A 20,261-nucleotide genomic window follows, 5' to 3' on the forward strand; every position below is an offset into this window, starting at 1 on the left:
TTTTTTTTTTTTTTTCTTTTTTCTTAAGATTGCCTTAAAAGCTTCAGGTAGGGCTCTGTTGTCAGCAGACATCAGGTGTTGCTGATGTCCTCTCTCTGATGTGGGGGTGCTGTCAAAGCCATAGGGCCGTCTATAACTCTGAGTGATGAGAGAGCCTTGAAGTAGGAATAGCATTTCATATGTTCCTCCGAGAGGAGTGCTCATCAGAGCATCAGGGATTGCTGTCGAAGTCAGTTGGAAGCACTTGTCAAAGTGACAGGGAAAGAGAAGCATGTCGGAGTGGTCGCACGTGGTGAAACCATGAAAAGGAAGTTGGTGAGAGCCGCACAGGTGTAGGGACATAGACCGAAAGGTCATGCTGGTGTTACTTAAGTTGCGACACTGCCCTGTGCTCCTGCATGGTGAAATGTCACCCTCAGCTTTGCTTTCACATTTTGGTATTTTGGGTTGAAAAATGTTTATTAATATTTAAGCAATTAGTAATTGATAAAAAGTTAAAGTTTTGTTTTTTGTTTTTTAATTCTGAAAGCAATTAAAATGCTGTTGTTTCAGTGCTGGTTCCTGGCGTAGCAGTTGGCAGCTAAAGAAAGAGGGAAGGCAGGAGATCAAATCATTGCTGTGGCTATGTCACACTCTATTGTCCTTTCCATCTCTTACAGGAACCCCTGTTTGGTTTTATATGCAAATTGCACCAATAAGAAATGAACATGAAAAGGTGGTCTTGTTCCTATGTACTTTCAAGGATATTACGTTGTTCAAACAGCCAATAGAGGATGATTCAACAAAAGGTAATTTTCTTTTTCTTTTTCTTTTTTGAGAGAGAGAGAGAGTGGGGGGAGGGGCAGAGAGAGCGGGAGAGAGAGGGATGCCCAGCGTGGAGCCCTTGTACGGCTTGATCTCACGACCCTGACATCATGACCTGAGCTGAAACCAAGAGTTGGTTGCTTTAACTGACTGAGCCACCTGGGCGTCCCAACAAAAGGAAATTTTCAGAGGAATGGCCACACTTAAGAATTAGGCTGTCAATTAAATTTATTATTATTTAAAATATGCATAGGTTGAACTGGGAAACAAAATTTTACCACGTGGTACTTCTTTTGCTTTACATTCCTGCTAGTAATTATCCAGAATCAGTTTTATTCAGTCATACCGTTTGAATGGAAATAGCATGGCTATCCAAAGTAGAAATAATAGTTGGTTAACTCAAATTATAATAAGAGGAATTGAGATAAGGCATAAGGACCAAATATCATAGAACACTATTAATTTAGAATCAATATAATAGGAGTTTCAATAACTTCTACCAGGATGAACTTTAGAAACACAAAATGAAAGAACCTGTGAGATGGTTTGGGTGACGTCTTTTTACAGCACAGTTGGTAAGTTGGTTGAATTTTGTTGAATTGATTAGAGATTGATTAGTTGACTTTTTCACGTTGCTTTTCACTGTTTACTTGTTCAGCTGTTGTAGGTTCTCTTGGCTAGATGCCGTTAGATTCTGTGAAGAACAATTTTGTCATCAAGAGAGTGGCCGGCAAAATGCGAACTTCCTGATTGTAGTCTTACGGACTTTAATATTCAGGAGGGGAGTTAGAGAAAGCAGTAGTCAGTGGCGTGTGCTTTTATCCCCTTTTCGATGTAATTTACTCTCATTTTATTTCCTCCAATTACGTTTCAATTAAAAACCGTCTGCTAAATGAAGAATTTCAAATACTCTTGGAAGTTTTTATGACATATTATTTTTAATAATCTCTTAGGAGACTAAAAATGAAATCTTCTTCTTTGCATTTGGCATTCCCTTTTCTTACCTCTTTAAAAAAACTGGCATGAAAGTTCAATCTTTCCAACTGTGATCATAATTATAGAAAAATTTTATAGGTTTATTCCTTGCATATGGATTCACATATATTATATTATACTTGGTCAGTTTTTGGTTAGCATCAAATTGTAAGAGGAAAATTTTCTAATGTGCAAACCATTTAAAGTATAACATGGAACAATTTATTTGTGAATGTTTCTGAAAATGTGTGCATTAAATCATCTCCTGGAAGATCGAATATTCACTTTTGGACTCATTCTATCTTTTCCTCTACCTTTACTCATAGACCCAGTGTCTAGAAAGGGTTAGGATGAATTTAAATACTGTTTTTAAAAATAGAATAGTCTTCAAATAGTATTTAGGTTTAATTCTTGTTTGTTTGTTTTAAAATTCAAGGTGCTCCATTCAATAGCAACAGAACTTGTGTTCTTAAGCTTACATGGACATTCACAAGATAGATAACATTCTGGCCATGAAACACTCCTTGACCAATTTAAAAGAACAGCAATCTTAAAAGGCATGTTCTTAGGCCACGATTGAATTAAACTAAAAATCAGTAACAGAAAGATAGCTAAGAAATCTCCAAACACTTAGAAATTAACACATTTCTAAATAACCCATGGGCAAAGAAAAAGCCTTAAGATAAATTAGAAAAATATTTTGACTAACTGAAAATGAAATGACAAATTATCAAATTTGTGGGATATAGCAAAAGTAGTGGTTAGAATAAAATGTATCTAACATTAAACGCATATATGAGAAAAGAGGAAAGATATAAAATTAAAAACCTGAGCTTCCACCTTAGGGAGACAAAGAAGAGAAATTTAAGTGAAAGCAACCTGAAGACAAGAAACAAGAAACCGTAGAGCAGAAATCAATGAACTAGAAAATAGGAAAACATAAGAGAATATCACGACAGCTCAAAGCTGGTTCTTGAAAAAGATCATCGAAGTTAGTAAACCTCTAGCCAGACTAACCAAGAACAAAAGGAGAAGATGCAGATTACCAATATCAGAAGTTAAAGAAGGGCCATCACAACTCATCCCAAGGACATTAAAGAGGAATACTTTAATGTCATAGCCATAACTTCATAGCCACTGACTTGATAATTTAGGGGAAATGGACCATTTTCTTTGAAAAACAAACTGCCAGAACTCACACTAGGAGAAATAGATAACCTAAATCATCCTATTATCTATTGAAAAATTAATTAATAATTAATAAACTTCTAAAATAAAGAAACACCATGTATGGATATTTTTGTTTTTCATTTTTTGGCAAATCTACAGTCTTTTCTAAAAAACAGAAGCAGAGAAAACTCTCCTAATTTGTTCTATGAGACCAACACTACCCTCATACCAAAACCAGAAAAAGACATTGCTAGAGAAGTATATTATAGACCAATATTTCTCATGGATCTTCATATAAAAATACTCAACAAAAATTGAATCCACATGACAACCAAGTGGGACCTATATCCACATATGCAAAGCAGGTTCAACATGAAAAAAATCAATCACTGTAATCTACTGTTTCAACATGCTAAGAAAAGAAAGATCAAATCATCATTTAATTTGACACTGAACAAGCATTTGACAAAATCCAACACCCATTCCTGGTAAAAACTCTTAGCAAAGTGAGAATGGAGAGGGACTTCCTCAACTTGATAAGTAACATCTATGAAAAACCTACAGTTAACAGCTGATTATATCTTAAAGTACTATGTTTTTAAATTAAAGATTAATTGTTATATGATTTGTGACCTAACTATTCTTCAGATGAATTTCTCTTGCTTTCACATTGAATGACAATAATACTGAGTAAAAAGCTTTCATGTCACAGTCTTTTCCCTTAAATAATATTTATATTTATGTTTATATTTGATGAATATTATTTTCTCTCTAAGTGATTTCATGACCCTGCTGAAGTTAGGGACAGTACAGTACATTCTCAGTTTTGATATGCTGAACATTGGTTGATGGTGTCAGTATATGTAGTCTATTTATGGAAACTGAAAGTTGACAGCATTTTATAGTGAGATTGGGGAAAAGGTGCTACTATTGAGAGTTGACTTTTATTTCTCAAGTTAATGCCCTTCCATTTATCTGCCTGCACCTCCACGTCTGTATCCTTACATCAGACTCTCAAGATCATCAGACAAAATCTCTTAAATGCATAACTCATTCTTACCAAAAAAATGGCATTTGAATAAACTCCAAACAACTCAGACATTTAATTTTGAACTATGTGCTTGATAGGCATATAAATTAGAATTTACAGGGAAAATCAGACCCCATTGTGAAAAGCATTAGAGAAGCCTATCTCTTTCCAGTGCCAGAATTTGTAGAGGAAGAGCTTACAGACTTTTATTTTGAGACTCTTCCACACCTTTCAAATATATAACAGATTACTGAAAAAGTATTGCACAATGTAACTGTGAATGCTGTATATGAGCTTTCTATTATTCATATGAGCTGTAAAATTAATATGAAAAATTCAGTAGAAATAAAATATTTATGACATTAAGTAATCATTCTACTATCTCCATGAAGGTAGAAGTATAGGAAAGTGTGTTTGGAAATCTTGGCAGAAAAAATGTATCTCTCAAATTCTTAAGTTGAATAAAGGGGATCGTGGAACTTTTGAGAAAGAGCAGACAAGATTTCGTGACACCACAATATCAAGATGGTTTGGGTCTAGGGATTTGAACTGGGAGATGGTAGATTTACATTTAATTTAACCTTGGGCACCAGAGTTAATGACATGAGCCTTCTCATGACTGTTGTAGGAAAATTTTGTTCCCCTTGTTTATCTATTTTACTGATTTTTTCCCCTCAACCAAAAATGCTGATTAGGCGTACAGAATGGTGCAGGCACCATTCTAGGTCCTGGAGATAGACAGTTCTTTCCCATCCTAATGGGGTAGGGGGAGACAAACAAGTAAATATATATTGGAAGTTTTCTTCTGATTGCTCTTATCTTCTCAGTAATATAAAAAACATGGTTATCTCATGAGAGTAAGGAAGGTGAAGGAGATGAAGAAGTATTGAAGACGTGGTGAGAGAGAAGTAGGCATGAAATGGTAATCTAAGAGGGTGGAGAAGTGAGTGGGCAAAGGGAATTTGGTAGGTTTCCTGAGCCCTAAGGTCTACTTGGGGCTCATGATCATGAATTCCACTAGCATCTATGAGCATGATTATGTGTTTCACTCCATCCAAGTTTAGTCAAAGGTGTATAGATGAAGAAGTAATGAAGAGTTGGATATAACCAGAGTTGGGATTTGGTAAGGTGAGTGAATTGGAAAGAATCAGGGCAAAGCATCAGGGAGTTGAGGCTGTTGCAAAGGAGGAGATGGAGGGTGTTTGCAAATTTTGAAGACATACTTAGGTAATAGAGTTCTACCTAGGACATAGGAAATAGTATTTTAAGGTACAGAATAGACAAGTGAATCCGTACATTAGCAGGCCAGAATGGAACTTTTAATCCCAGAGCAAGGGTGTTTTTACCTTCCTCCTCCCCCTCCTCCCCTTCTTCTTCCTCTTCCTCCTCCTCCTCCTTCTTCTTCTAAGAGAAGACAATTTAATAAATTTGATAAAGGGCATCTACAGATATATCTACACGAATACCATACTTAATGGTTGAAACATTGAAAGGTTTCCCTTTGAGATTATTAACAAGTTAACAACGCCTCTGTAGCTATTCAGCACTTTACATTTGACCTTCTTAGTGTGAAAAGGGGCCAGTGATTAGAGCAAGGGCCCAAGTCCTTTGAGGATTTGCTGAGGTTGGAATTGACATCAATTTCCTACTTGATTTGGTATTTATACCGAGAAACTCAGATACATGGTTGAAAGACTTGAGTACACTGGCTAATTCTGAATTTTATTTCTAAATTGTATCTGGGTTAGTAACTATAATGTGATGGCAGCCAACCAATCTGAGTACACCTCTTCCTCATCATGAATCTTACGATACCAAAACATTCTGGATTGATTTTTTTCCCTTAAAAAGAATGACGCTTAGTGATGTCATTGCTACCTCTGACTTACACCATGATGGGTGGTAGTAAAAACCATTGAAAGGGAAGGAATCTAGTTTTGATGGAGTAGTCACTATATGTCGGGAACTTTATGTTCTTTATTGCTCTTTCCTATAATTCTGAAAATTAGTATCATCTCCATTTTACTGTTGAAGATCCTGACATGCAAAGTGTGACTGATTTCCAATCACATGTTCTCTCTATTGCACCATGCTGTCTCATCCTTTCCAGTGGAAACTTATCATTATGGTTTGACCACCTAATACCCTGCTCTTCTTTTTTCCTACAGCAGTTAAGCACAGGTTGAGAACACTCTGATTCTGACAGAATTGAACTGTTTTGAACCAAGAAGTTTACTGATAATAATTCAAGGGGGCAAAGCATTTTTGTTATCTTTTGGTCCTGGTACTGAGGTTTTGGAACTCTTGCTCGGATAATCAGTCAATGGTACCTGATTCATCATTTGTAATAATACAAAGGGGAAAAATTACAGCCAAGAAATCCATTCTGTTGATTATCCATATGTGTTCTAAAAGAGATGGCCAAAATCTCTGCCCATTTATCCTGTACGGTATTTTCAAACAGATTCCAAAACTGCCAAGAAACTCACAGTGTGAAATAACCCTGTGCCAAATAGTTACGGCATCTTCATGCCAATAATTGAGACAAAAAATTCTTATAGAACGAAGCTAACAGCAAAAATAGCAACCTTCCCCTGTGGGAAGCCAATGGTTTTCTTTAGAGAGGAAACAACGGATGAAATATGAGTAATTATGCCATGTAGTCTCTTTGGCCAAGAGTATAATTGTTTACCTAAGCTTTTTTCGTATAGATTAGAATCTTGTGTTGCAGTCTAATAGATTGATTTAACTGCCTCTGTGACTTCCTCTTATTTTTAAGATTAGGCAGTGCATGACAAAGAGGTTAATTGCAACCCAATAGAGCTAAACTAATGTTTTATTAAGAAGGAGTTGGCATCCTGAGCTTTTAGGAGAACAAATGTTCTCATAATTCCATGAACAACTCATAGAGCAAGTATTAGGCTCTTCATATTCAGCTGTCTGTTCACATTACCCCATATCGACCACATCTAAGTAACATCAGTGAACTGTGCTGAATAATCAGTTACACCAGTGAGGTCTCTGTAAAGGTGAGATCAGTAAATGTATCGCTGGGAAAAGTTAGAACTGCTGATGTGTCTTTTTTCTCTGACCTAGACAGTATGGCTGCTCAACTTTTTCAAAGTTTGACTGTATAGTGGGGGTTGGTGACAGATGAAATGAACTAATTTCATCAATTCCAGATGTGTCCAAGGGCACAAAGGGATAGGCATAAGAAAATTTACTCTGGTGTTGTTAGTGATAGTGAAAAATCTAGAAACTACTTAAATGTCCATGAATAGAACATATGCATGATCAGAAAAGAGCAAATGTCTAATACTTTGAGATGATAAAGGTGTAGGCAAGAATCAGTGCCATAGGGGTGGGTCTGGAGATGGAGGAGACAGAAGGGAAATTGAGGGCTATCTATCATGTTTCTTATGATTTCTGTTTATTTAATAACACTTGACAAGGTAATCTGCTGAGAGTGAGGAGAAAGGGGTGGTATAGGGGTCTTGAAAAAAGATACTAACTGTTTAGAACTGAGGACTGTAAGAAAGCCTGAACCCTAGCTATGATCCCAGGAAATGAGCAAATGCATGCCATTTGATGATTGGTATTCTTCCATGTGTCAATGAGTTTATTCATTCAATATCTCTTTTAATTTTTTTCAAAATATTTTCTGGATAAACCTTATTGTACTTGGAATAAAAATGGGCTTCTTTCTAAATCCAATACTCAGATGTACTAAGATGTGTAACATCACTTGTCTTAGAAAAAGGAAGCTTCAATAAGTATAACATTGCCTTGTAAGTTTCTAGAAATATTCAATGCAATAATAATATCCAGTAGAAGTGAGAAAGAGAAATGATCACAGGAAATACTTCAGTGTATCTATTGTCGACACTGTTACTGTCATCTGAAGACACTCTTTTTTTTTTTTTTAAAGATTTTATTTATTTATTTGACAGAGATAGAGACAGCCAGCGAGAGAGGGAACACAAGCAGGGGGAGTGGGAGAGGAAGAAGCAGGCTCATAGCGGAGGAGCCTGATGTGGGGCTTGATCCCATAACGCCAGGATCACGCCCTGAGCCGAAGGCAGACGCTTAACCGCTGTGCCACCCAGGCGCCCCATGAAGACACTCTTATCACTTTTAACCAACAAAGCAAAACCAAACCCAACCAAATGGTGATAAAACAAAATGGGCTTATTTTAAATCTGATTTTTAAAGTTACAAATAAGTCTTATTTAATTAATTAATGACCTGTTTTGGGCCAGGCCCTGGTCAAGTGCTGGATGTGGAGAAGTGAGCAATGGTGAGAGTGACTGACATGTTAATCAACAACTGCATTAGTGTTGCTTGTGCCATGTGAGGTATATAGCTTATGGTGTGCAAGCACAGACGAGGGTACCTCTCTTATGAGTGGATCAGAGAAGCTTCCAGAAGGAGATAATGCTTTAACAGTCTGGAGGTGCCAGTAAGTGTTAGCCAGACAGGTGGGGATAAGGGAAGCATTTCAGGCAGGCAGAATAATTATAATGCATGAAAGCCTGGAAGCACTGAATATCATGGGGTGTATAGAGAATTCCTAGTAGATTTAATTTTAGTTTTGAATTTATTCTTTTTTAAAATTTGCTACTGATTTTAGTAGGGCTGGAATACAGAGTATATATGAAGAAGTAGAAGGAGATGAATGCAGAGCAGATCTTTGGGATCAGAAACTAAATGACCTGTATACCAATGATATGCAGTGTTATCCTGAAGGCCTTCAGGGATCTCTTAAAGAGTTTGAAATAGGGGAAGGGCATGGACCAGGTGTGTGTTTTAGAAAGCACTTTGGCAGCAATGTAGAGAGTTGCTTGGGGAGTATCTGGTCAGAGTGCAGATAGAGAGTATAGTCTTTAAGATGCTGCCACCTAACTCGGGTGGAAGATGATACACTGTCTGACATATAGGGATGGAGAGGGGAGATTCAACTTGAGTATTTATTTATAAGTTATAGTCTCTAAGGCTTAGAAGTGATTGGCTATGTGGATGCACAGATAATAGTGAAGGAGGATGGTAAATTTCAGGTTTCTGATTTGGGCAGTGGAAATATCATGGGCCCATTCACCAAGTCCAGGAATGTGTGAAAGATGCAGAGTTGGAGATGGAGGGGAGAAGATGATGAGATCAATTCTGGACATGTTGAGTGTCAGACGCCTGTAGCACATCTTAGTAAGAGGTGGCTAATGGCTGATTAGATACTAGATAGGTCTGGTGCTCAGAAGAAGAGTCTAGATTGGTGATACAGATTGCATATTGGTCTTTTACATTGATGTTAAATTCTTAGAGAGCTGGTGGCATATCTCGTGCTTCCTTTTTTTTTTTTTTTTAAGCATATTACACAGAGTTAGCCTTAGGGATACATACAATTCCCAAAGCCTAACATTTTCTCTTTCTTCTAGTCACTAGTATAAACTCCATTAATGAAGAATTAAGGTCCTTCTACAAATTGATGCCAGTTTACCTATTTTCTAATCCACTTGTTGGATACCTAGAGGGAGCTGAGCTGGTAGGGAGATACGAAGCTTAACTGAAGTCAGAATTAGCCTGAAGAATGGTGGTAAAGTATGATGTCATCTGCATAGCATAGTTTGAAAGACATTTGACAGGTGTCTGCCCAGGATTTCTTCCTTCATCTTTTGTCGCATTGTCTGAAATTTCATCATTGCCATTACAATCATTCCTTGGGACTATCAGGAGTTTTCCTTGTTAAGAAAATAACCCAGGTAGGGGCAATATCGTAGAAATTATCAAATGGTCTTAATGGAATCTTCAATAAATTAGAGTCTTTGGGATATCTAGAGAAAGGATAATTGAGATAGAACCAGAGTATGGTCAGTTTTGCTCTACTTATTCACATCTCCTTGACATTTCCTTGAAATTAATTATTTTAATAACAGAAATTTGAGGCCTCGGAAGAAATTTCTTTCTCATTAAATTCACATCCCTTTCCCCCAGAAGTTGAAATTACTAGTCTTTCAGAAAACAGTATTAAGGATTCTAGATATTTAAGGAATGATCTTTAGATACCACTGTAGTTGTTAAGAGAGAAATAACATTTTGCTATGTAGCAAGAAAGATGGGAAACGTGATATGAACCATAATATGTGAGATTTGTCAAAATTGGGCTTCATTTTCTTATGTGTATATATCTGCCCACAATACACAGTAGAACTGTTTTTATTAGGCTATAATAAATACCCCCCCACCCCCAACTTTCAGTGGCTTAACACAACAGAAGCATATTTTTTGCTCACATTACAGTCTAAGGCAGGTGATTCTTGGCATATGGGAATCTTCCATGTACGGATTCAGTGCTTTACCTTTCCCTGGGGCCTTGTTGTCACTTGCATCCAGCTGGTAGAAAGAGGAAGCAAGTGTGGAGAAGTCTCCCTTGCTTCTTATGTTGTGGCATGTGCATGAGTAGGAGTGACACACAATCATTTCTGCTTTTATTCCATTGATGAGAACTAGGGACATGGACACAGCTAGATGCAAGGAATGCTGGGAAGTGTATTCCTGGCTGGGCAGCTTGTTCCAGTAAGAAATCTATATAATGCAAGGGGCAGCACAGAATTTTGTGGACAGCTGTACCTTGGCTACTGAGACTGTGTAATAGATATGAGCAAAACACAAAGGTCACATATAAAAATTACTCATTACTTTATAGCTACACTTGAAATGTGGTGATGTCTATGCAGAAATAAAATGCTTTAGACTGTTACTTTTTATTAATTCTGGCTGTTATGCTGTTTCTGAGATTCTTTGAATATTAGCAAGAATGTTGGGTTCCATATTCATTATATATGAAAAACTGAGACTTTCTCTCCTTACTTTTAAGGTTGGACAAAATTTGCCCGATTGACGCGGGCTTTGACAAATAGCCGAAGTGTTTTGCAGCAGCTCACGCCAATGAATAAAACAGAGGTGGTCCACAAACATTCAAGATTAGCTGAAGTAAGTGGGAGACTAACTTTCTTTCCCAATATGGTGGGTGTGGTACATTTTTCCCCCCAAATGATTCAATATAGATATTTCTGGTAATTATTTTACAAGTACTTGTCTTCTAATTATTTTTTCCCTTATGGAATTATAGAAATTTTAAATACTTCTTTTTATTTTCTTGTAGTTTTGAAACGGGAAACTAGTTCATGACATCCCAAGTGGTATTTGTAGAGGGTGAGGTTTTCTTTGAGTAAATGAGATAGGAAGTTCACTCATTTCATTCGTTTATGTATGCAGCACGCACTCATTGAGAGTTTTCTCTGTGCCTGCTACTCTACAAAAGATGTGAAGAATAAGCAATGGGCTCTACCATCAAGGAACTAAAGATGAAGCAGAAGAAACTGACAATAGGATGTGATAAATAGGATGATAGGGTGCAGTGGGAACACATGCAAGAGCATTTACCTGGACTTGGGGCTCGAGGGAGGCTTACCCAAGTGGGATGATACCTGGGCTGAGTGAGTCTTGAAGGAAAAATATGAGAGATGGGTTAAGAAGGGATGCAGGTCATTCCTACCAGGGAGAGCAGCTTGTGCAAAGGCTCAGAGATGAGAAAGTGTGATGACTTTGAGTATGAGTTCAGTGTGGGTGGAGTCAGGGGAAGGAAAGTTGAAAGTGATGTAGAGTGCAACAGTGGTGGTTGGTGTCCCACGTGCTAGGGAAATGATATGATCACATTCGTGCCTCAGAGAAACCTCTCAAAAGGAGATTGGTCCCTATGGTTTTCTTTGCAATGCCATGTTTTTCTTGTATTAATTTAAAAACATAATTCTAAGAAGGGATCCATAGATTTCACCAGATTACCAAAAGGGATCCCGTGGTACAAAAATGATTAAAAACCTAGTGGCTCTGTGTTGAATGGGTAGGCAGGGAAACTAGTTAAGAGGACCTAAGTAGTAAATCAGCTAGATTGACCATGGCTTTAAGCAAGGAAACTGGAAATGGAAGTGGGCAGATGGCAGACACTCCAAGATTAGAGTCAGCACATTTGTTGGTAGACAAGAATTGAATGTGAAAAAGAGGATGAGTCAAAGACAGCTGGATAGATAGTACTGTTGGCTAATAAAATGGCAAATATAAGAAGAGGAAGAGAAGGTTTGGGGACAATGGTAATGAGTTCAGTTTTGGACATTCTAAGTTTGAAGTGCCTGACAGGAAATCCGAGTGGATCCCTGAAAGGCAGAGGGATTTCTGGGTCTGGCTCTGGAGGGATACCTGGGTCTGAATTGCAGGCCTTGGTGCCATAGGACTACATGATGTTACCCAAAGAAAATATATTGAAACCAGAGAGGAAAGGAATTGAGGACAGAACTCCAGGGCAGCTAAAAGCTTTGTTGTTCACGTGTCTTCTGTAATCATCACTTGTCTTCCTGGTGTGAATGATGCCAAAAGCTAATTAAATTACAAAAGCTCGGCTGAGCACTTAGTGGGCCTCACAAAGTGTTCTGAGGTATCTTGCCAGAGAGGAGAAAGACGAAATTAAATATATATGTTCATCGGTTTGCTTTGCTGGAGAAAAGTGAGTTGAAGAGCTCCAGAGTAACTTTCTGAACTGGTTGCAGATACTAAATTTGCTTTGGAGAGGGTTAGGAAGTAAAGTTTGTTCCTTGAATTTGGAGGGCTCTGGAGTTTTTCTTGGACCATAGCTAACAGGGGGACTTAGAAGGCTTTTTGCTCTAAGTGGCACTGTCAGCTTGGGGAGGGAAAAATACTTGTATGTGCAAGCATGTTTTTAAAAGCCCAGGTAAGACATTAATATAATTAAATATTAACTAATAATAATAGTCACAGTATTTTAAAAGACAGTACACAATTAGGACAAGATTTAAAGCAGGCTATTAGATACAATTTCCTTTGTCAATAATGCTTGTTATAAAGTACTACTTGATTTTAAAGCTTTCTTTTCTGCTTTGAGTTGTCCCTTTTTTTCTACAGATCAAGCTGAAGTAGAGGGGCTTGTTTTTGAGACTGCTGACTTTCATAGTCATGATTCCTTCTGGGTCTTAACAATACTTTATTCAGAGTTTTTCCTTTCTTTGTCGTACAACTGGGCAAGAACAAGAGGAAAGGGACCATAAAGAGGAAAGTTTTTTTACCTTAGTGCCCTGAAACACTCATTGGTTTTTTTTTCTTCTGCATCAAGTGGGAAGTTTCTTTCCCCTCAACAGCACACGATTTTTTACTTTTATTTTTGAGGAAATTTCACCCCTGTTTCTTCCCATCTGATTTTATTTTATTTTTGCATAGCCTTTAGATTACTGATAGTTTCTTTATTGGTCATCCCTAATTCACAAACCTGACTCGGATACAAAACTGTTTTCTGTCAGGTCATAGGCTTGACTTCAGAGAGCATGAAGAAATAATGAGATTCTCAGAAGATATTTTGTCTGCATGTGCTCTTAGTCTAAAGTTTGACCCTGGAGAAGCAACAAATTAGCAAAAGGATATCATTTAAAAATTTTACTCAGAGTCATATAATTTGCTCACTTCATTCAGGTTTGCACTTTTTCCAAGACATATGAATTTTATCACAGTGCCATCGGGACACCTACATTTGGAGCCAGTTCCCGGTTTCAAAGATCCGGGTCTCCTTGTAGGTAGTTTATCAATTGTGACTGGCTTCAGCTTTTCACTTTTACAGGGGTCGAGATAAATATCTGTACCAATGCCATGTCCATGGTCCTGATTCTATTAGTGTCAGTGATCTCAGATATTCAGAGAGAAAGAATGTGTTTGTATTGGTACAAAAATACATCAGAAAATGTGTTTTCATCCCCCTCCACTAAGGCTCATCACTTCTCAAAGTACAAGTGGAATAGCAAGGAAAGTGAAGGATTGTTACTCACTGCTTTATAAAAGCGCCCCAGAGTCAGACTGAAGATTAAAGTCGTGCTCTGCATATGAGAGAGATCAAAGTGCTAGCATGAGTGTCCCTGTGTGGTTGATGCCATCCTCCTCCTCCTTCTCTCTGCCTGCTTCTCCTCCTCCTCTTGTAGCGTTTCTGGATCCTTCTACATATGCAAGTCACTGTCTGAAGAACTCGGTCCTGAATGTCTAAGGAAATAACAGACAAGAGTTTTGCCTTGGACTGTACATTATAATCACTCAGAACAGGTTTTGAAAATACAGATTGCACAAGATGAATTTAATTATTGTCGGGGGGGGCATTTCTAGATATGAGTATACCATCGTTTAAAAAATTTCTCCAGATGATTCTAATTTGTAGCCAGATTTAAGGAATACTAACCTCAGGAGTGATCCCATTCCATCTCTAGAGAAGACATCTTACGTTCTGCTAGGGTGCTGAACAGGGTCAACTTGTCTATGAGTGGTGTGTGGGGCCACAGTGTTTTTAGGGGTCCATGGGATGTCTGAATTTCTGCTAACAGTAGAAGGAAAAATTGAACTTTTAGGTAAAAAAGTTGGATTTATAATATTAATTTATTCTTCTTTGTAACAATGCAGTTTTCATTTTATTTTATTTTTTATGGAGAAAGGGGTCCAAGAAGGCAAAAATGCCTACGGCCCACAGAGGTCGTAAGTGCACCCTGGCACTGAGTTTATTTTCTAAGTCTGATTTCTTTGTGCTTCAACTATAGGCTGTATAAATATAGATGGTAAAATATTAACATTGACTATGAAGAAAATTTTCATGTTTAATGCAGTGAAATTGGAATGGGTAGACCAGTGGCTATAAATTGAAAGAGAAGCCATGATTATGTATGATTCTGTCTATGTAAAGGCTATCCCAACATGAAGCTTACATTCCGGGTAGGAAAATTTGTTGCTAAGCAATTTAAGACTTTATAGGGAAAATATGACTGGGGCACTGATAATAAGGATAAATACATAAAAATCTTTCTAAATAGTTCTTATAGCCCCCAAACTAACAACAATAGTTACAAGATACAACTAATGAGATTACTAGTGATATTTTTCACATTTCAAATATTAATAATGGCTATTATGTACTTAGTTTTCAGTTATGTAAGTTCTATGCACAAGAGAAACTTTTCAGGATAATTCTCGAGTTTCAAGAAGGGCTAGTCTGTTTTGCTTTGTGGCATATGGGTTATGTGATAATAGGTATTTTTGTTTATATCTATTCTTATATTCAAATATTTAATGCATTTATAACTTTATGATAACTTTTTGACTGCTACCTTCTGGATCCCATTAGTCCTAGAGACACTGAACACTTGGATATGTAAGATGACAAAGCTGCTGGAAATACTGTTTATTAAAGTCCCATTTACAGACTCCTTAACACATAGGTTTACTCAACCTTACTTCATTGATGGTGGAGCAGAGCTCTCTGCTCTATTCCTTCAACTCCTTTTCACAACTTCCAAGGTCCAGGTTCCAGAAAGCAATGCTAAGTCTGTGTGTTTTACTTGTGCCCGGCACTGCCCAGGCCTCTCCTCTTGCGCTGTCATCTGCTTTTCCCCTTTGTCTCTTTAATTAGACCTGCTTAGAGTAAATCAAGTTTCATATAACCTTGAAATTTTTCTGTCCAAAAAGTATGGAGAAGCAAACCTGAGTATTTAGCATTTTTTTTCCAAGCGAATATGCATCTGGACAGGGAACACAAGTCTTTAAGTCCTGATTGAAGGGAGAATAGGAGAAAGCAGGCTATAACATTTACAACCCTGATATCACTATGCCACTCATTAGGGCCCTTGCTGAGTCCCACTCAACAGCAAGATCACTAACAGTGTGGTCCTGGGGTTCAGCGAGGCCATCAGAATCAAAGTTATGCTCCCTGAGGTGCTAAATATGTGTGAAGAATGGATAACGGTGAGTCAGCCAAATAACTGTTGGACAATCAGTTAGAGATGTATGATTTTAGGCAGGCTTGCAAGTGAGTGTACAGAAAGCCATCCCAGGAGTGGATGTCCAGCAGTGCTGTGGATCAGCGTTGGTGTTGGAGGAGGTCATTGAGAGGATGTGACTGCTGGCTGATCCCAGAACTGGACCCAGGCAATCAGAGGCTCCTCATTCCGGTCCTTGGAATGTACACTCTGCCAGCCATTCCTAAAGTGGGAGCAATTTTCAAGGACATAGCCTTGAAAGTGTAGGATGTTGTTAAGACCATTTGGACTGTATATGTGACTGGATCCAGTTAGGGTGTCTACTAAGCTTTTAAGATTCTGATAGGTGGGTGTGGAGATCTACTCGTCTTACAGTTTCCTATGACAAGCCTTGTAAGTATGTTCCCTTGCTAATCATTAAACCTGCCACCTAACAGTCTGGAGTGGTCTGCCTTTTTCTTTGTTCTCTCCTTGCCCTTGGTGTTTGGGGGCCAGTTTGTGAACCAACAGTTGGCCACTGGAGAGAAAGCCAGATAGAACAGACAAATTAGCTTCCTTTGAACAAACTTTGGTACAACTCAGAAGAGGGAGACAAAACTATAGGGTATGACTGGTCTTGAAACCAGGAGTCATGGAAAATACGCTGTGGTTTGACTTCCAGTAAGTTTGAATTCATTACTAACTGTGCAGAGATGTCCAAGTCATTTATATACACATTGTCTCTCTTTTAGGTTCTTCAGCTGGGATCAGATATCCTTCCTCAGTATAAGCAAGAAGCGCCAAAGACGCCACCACACATTATTTTACACTATTGTGCTTTTAAAACTACTTGGGATTGGGTGATTTTAATTCTTACCTTCTACACCGCCATTATGGTTCCTTACAACGTTTCCTTCAAAACGAAGCAGAACAACATAGCCTGGCTGGTGCTGGACAGTGTGGTGGACGTTATTTTTCTGGTTGACATTGTTTTAAATTTTCACACGACCTTTGTGGGACCTGGTGGAGAGGTCATTTCTGACCCCAAGCTGATAAGGATGAACTATCTGAAAACTTGGTTTGTGATCGATCTGTTGTCTTGTTTACCTTATGACATCATCAATGCCTTTGAAAATGTGGATGAGGTAAGTTTCCTTTTTTTCCTGAGTACTGTGGATCATATGTTTTGAGAAAATTAAGATAAAAGGAGTGTATAGATAATCCAAACTTCTTTTTAGCCACCACTTTCAGCCTTCACCCTCCTTGCCGTAAATTATAATATTCAATGACTTTAATTTTCATCTGCTGCTTTTTCTTGATTTCTGATTGACAATACCAATTACTAGGACAGTGGTTGTGGTTTGAAGTTGTGGTTTGAAGAAGTGGAGGTTGTGGTTGGAGGAGGTGGAACAAAAGCAAAGCAGCAGCATTTGAGGGTCAAATACAGTTATGAATTAGGTAATTGATTAAAAGAGATGAAATAGATGTATTTTCTTTGGAAAACGGTAGCATTCTACGCACCCATAGATCTTTTGACTCCTCCTCTCCAGTTATATATGGTAGCAGTGCTTGAGGTAACATTAAAAAAAAACTTTTATGGAAAATCCTCAAATTTTTGCCTTGGGTTTCTTCTTTATAGGCTTTGTTTTAAATGTTGTCTAAGTACATTTGTGGTTAGAGACGATATTGGATGACTTCTGATGTCTGGTCTAGTTCAAGGTTCTGTTCATTCAGTATTACCTGCACAACTAGAAATACTCAAAATGTGGGGGCACCTGGGTGGCTCAGTTGGTTGGGCGGATGACTCTTGGTTCCAGCTCAGGTTGTGATCTCAGGGTCCTGGGATTGAGCCCTGCATCAGGCTCTGCACTCAGCGGGGAGTCTGCTTGAGGATTCTTTATCTCCCTCTGCTCCTCCCCCTGCTCGCACGCACTTTCTCTCTCTAAAATAAATCAATCTTAAAAGAATACTAAAAATGTGTAATATCTTTAAAAAAAAAGATTTTATTCATTTATTTGTCAGAGAGAGAGAACGTGAGCACGCACAAGCAGGGGGAGAAGCAGGGTCCTTGCTGAGCAAGGAGCCTGATGTGGGACTCGATCCCAGGACCTTGGAATCATGATCTGAGCTGAAGGCAGACGCTTAACTGACTGAGCCACCCAGGCATCCCTAAAAATGTGTAATATCTTAAAAGACCACTTCATCCAGAGCTTCCTAGCTTTTAACTTAATAGTGGATGATTTCCAACTTGCTACAGCAAGCTAATAGGATGCAACCAATAATCTCAACTAATGTAAAAATGAGTCAATATAGAATGCATCTATTATTAAAATGTGTTCATAATGATAATATTACAAACTTAATTTCCTTGAAGATTCTACTCTGTCCTTGTAAACTGCTCAGATGGAAAATTCTCTACTATATTGTTGTTGTTACTCTATGTATGTTGGGAGGTATCTAGAAAACTATTCAGTGACTTTTTCCCATAAAATTTCTACACTCAATTAACTTTAATAATATTAAAAAAAACTATTTCCCTGAAAGTTAAGTGTAGATATTGTGTTTTGATGCTGTACACATTACTTTAAAAATTACAGAAAAAAGAGGAATTACAGTAAATTGTTTCCTAATTTTAGATTCCATTTACACAAGCTTTTAAAAATACATTTATTTCTTTCCTATTTACCCTCTGGAAGGGGTTGAAAGGAATTCATTTTGAAAATGTGAAATATGATAAAGAGATGATAAGCAGTAATTATATTTCATTTACTATATGAATTAATATATTAAGATCAATATATTAAGAAATCAGTTATTTAGAACATGGGCATAGAGATTTTAATAAAAATAATCAAAAGATTGTCTCAGCTCATAGAAAATACATTAAATATGTTACAAAATAATAAATGCATTTAACATAATATATAAATATATCAAGAGATCCTCAGCCTCATGCATATTAAATAAAATGCAAAGTAAAACTACAAACGACACCGACATACCATTTTCACTTATCACACTGTTGTAATAAAAACTTTGGCACACTAGGTTGGTGAGTATGGTAGCTGGGAAGGTGCACTGCTTAGATCATCCTTCAGGAAACCTGCTGTCTGGAGCACAATTCATAGCTTCCCGGAACCTGCTCTTGGTTTGGGAAAGCCAGTTGTTAGCAACTTTTTCAAACTCAGCATTCATTCAGTGAGTCATCACACTGTCACACTAGTAGCTTGAAACTGGCCACAGTGGGAGTATTTACATTCAGAAAGCCTAAAATGCTATAAATAGAGGCCTTTTTTTTTTTTTTTTGACGGACATCTGCTGCATTTTCTGATCTGCGGTTCACACACTGACGCCCTATTTTCTCAAGGCTACTTTTAATCAATAATCAAGAATGGTGGCAATATTATAATTTAGTCTAGTCTTACTCAATGCAGAACTCCTCTATTGAGCAACTTTTTGCTCTGGGGCTCCCCATTTACCTGTACTGTGATCTGAGGCTATTCTACCCAATACCTCTTCACACGTGTCAGGCCTGCATTTTGGTCTGAAGGCTCCTCCTTCCCCCTTTTATCTTTCCCAGACCTTTATCTCTTGCACCTCTAACCCTGACTTGGCAGCACTCTGTAGGGAACCTGAACGGATAAAGTGATGCTACGGGCACTCTCATACATCGCTCCAGGGAGTATAAGTTGGTAAAACTTCTATGAAGAATGATGGACAATATCTCATTTTGAAAAAAAAAAAAAAAGAAAAGACCCTAGAGGCAACCACTTTCAAATTGTTTAGGAGATTCTTTTATTATTTGCTTCCATGTCAGCAAACAAGATTATGTACCTACCTCTTGTTTTTCAGTTTTAGGTCTTGTCTTTGACTTCTCAATATGGCATTTGAGGTTGTAGCTCTTACTACGTCCACCCACTCTTCCCATCACCTCATTCTCACAATACAGGTGTATCATCCTCTTGGGTCAATAAATATTAGGTGTTTACGTCATTATGACTACAAATACACTATTTATGGTTTAACCTTAAACATGCTGTGATTGTTTTTCTGCACTCTCCACTTTCCTGAGAGTTGATAAATAGTTGTATTTATTGTTTGCTTAGTTTTTTGTACTTACCACTAATTCAGACACTAAGCTCTCTGCCAATTGTCTACATCTTCTCTCATTACATTGATATGAGCAATATTCGATCAACATCATTTTCTTAAACAAATCTCTCTTTACTCCCCCCTCCCACATGGTTGACTTTGGCTAAATATTCTAGGCTAGAGATAATTAGGATTTCTGACCCTTTACATGTGACCTGTGCTCTTTTTGGAAGTTTGGTATATCCTCTGTCCCGGAGTTCTGAAACTTTCTGATGACATGCCTTAGTGTGGGTCCGTTTTCATCAATTTGGCTGGGCATTGATGGTGGCCCTTTTCAATCTGGAAAAGTGCGTCTTATGTCAATTTCT

General features: G+C 37.7%; 1 protein-coding gene across 1 annotated transcript in view; it reads left to right on the plus strand.

Moving 5' to 3' along the window:
* KCNH5 (potassium voltage-gated channel subfamily H member 5) overlaps positions 1-20,261 on the plus strand; it is a 282,791-nt gene that overhangs the window by 50,639 nt on the left and 211,891 nt on the right. The window contains exons 4-6 of the mRNA XM_008701136.1: positions 660-788; positions 10,848-10,963; positions 16,554-16,946. Coding sequence (XP_008699358.1) covers positions 660-788; positions 10,848-10,963; positions 16,554-16,946 — 638 coding nt within the window. The remainder of the gene's footprint in view (positions 1-659; positions 789-10,847; positions 10,964-16,553; positions 16,947-20,261) is intronic.

This window comes from Ursus maritimus, unplaced genomic scaffold (genome assembly GCF_017311325.1).
Source record: "Ursus maritimus isolate PB19 unplaced genomic scaffold, ASM1731132v1 scaffold_25, whole genome shotgun sequence".
NCBI classification, from domain to species: Eukaryota; Metazoa; Chordata; class Mammalia; order Carnivora; family Ursidae; genus Ursus; species Ursus maritimus.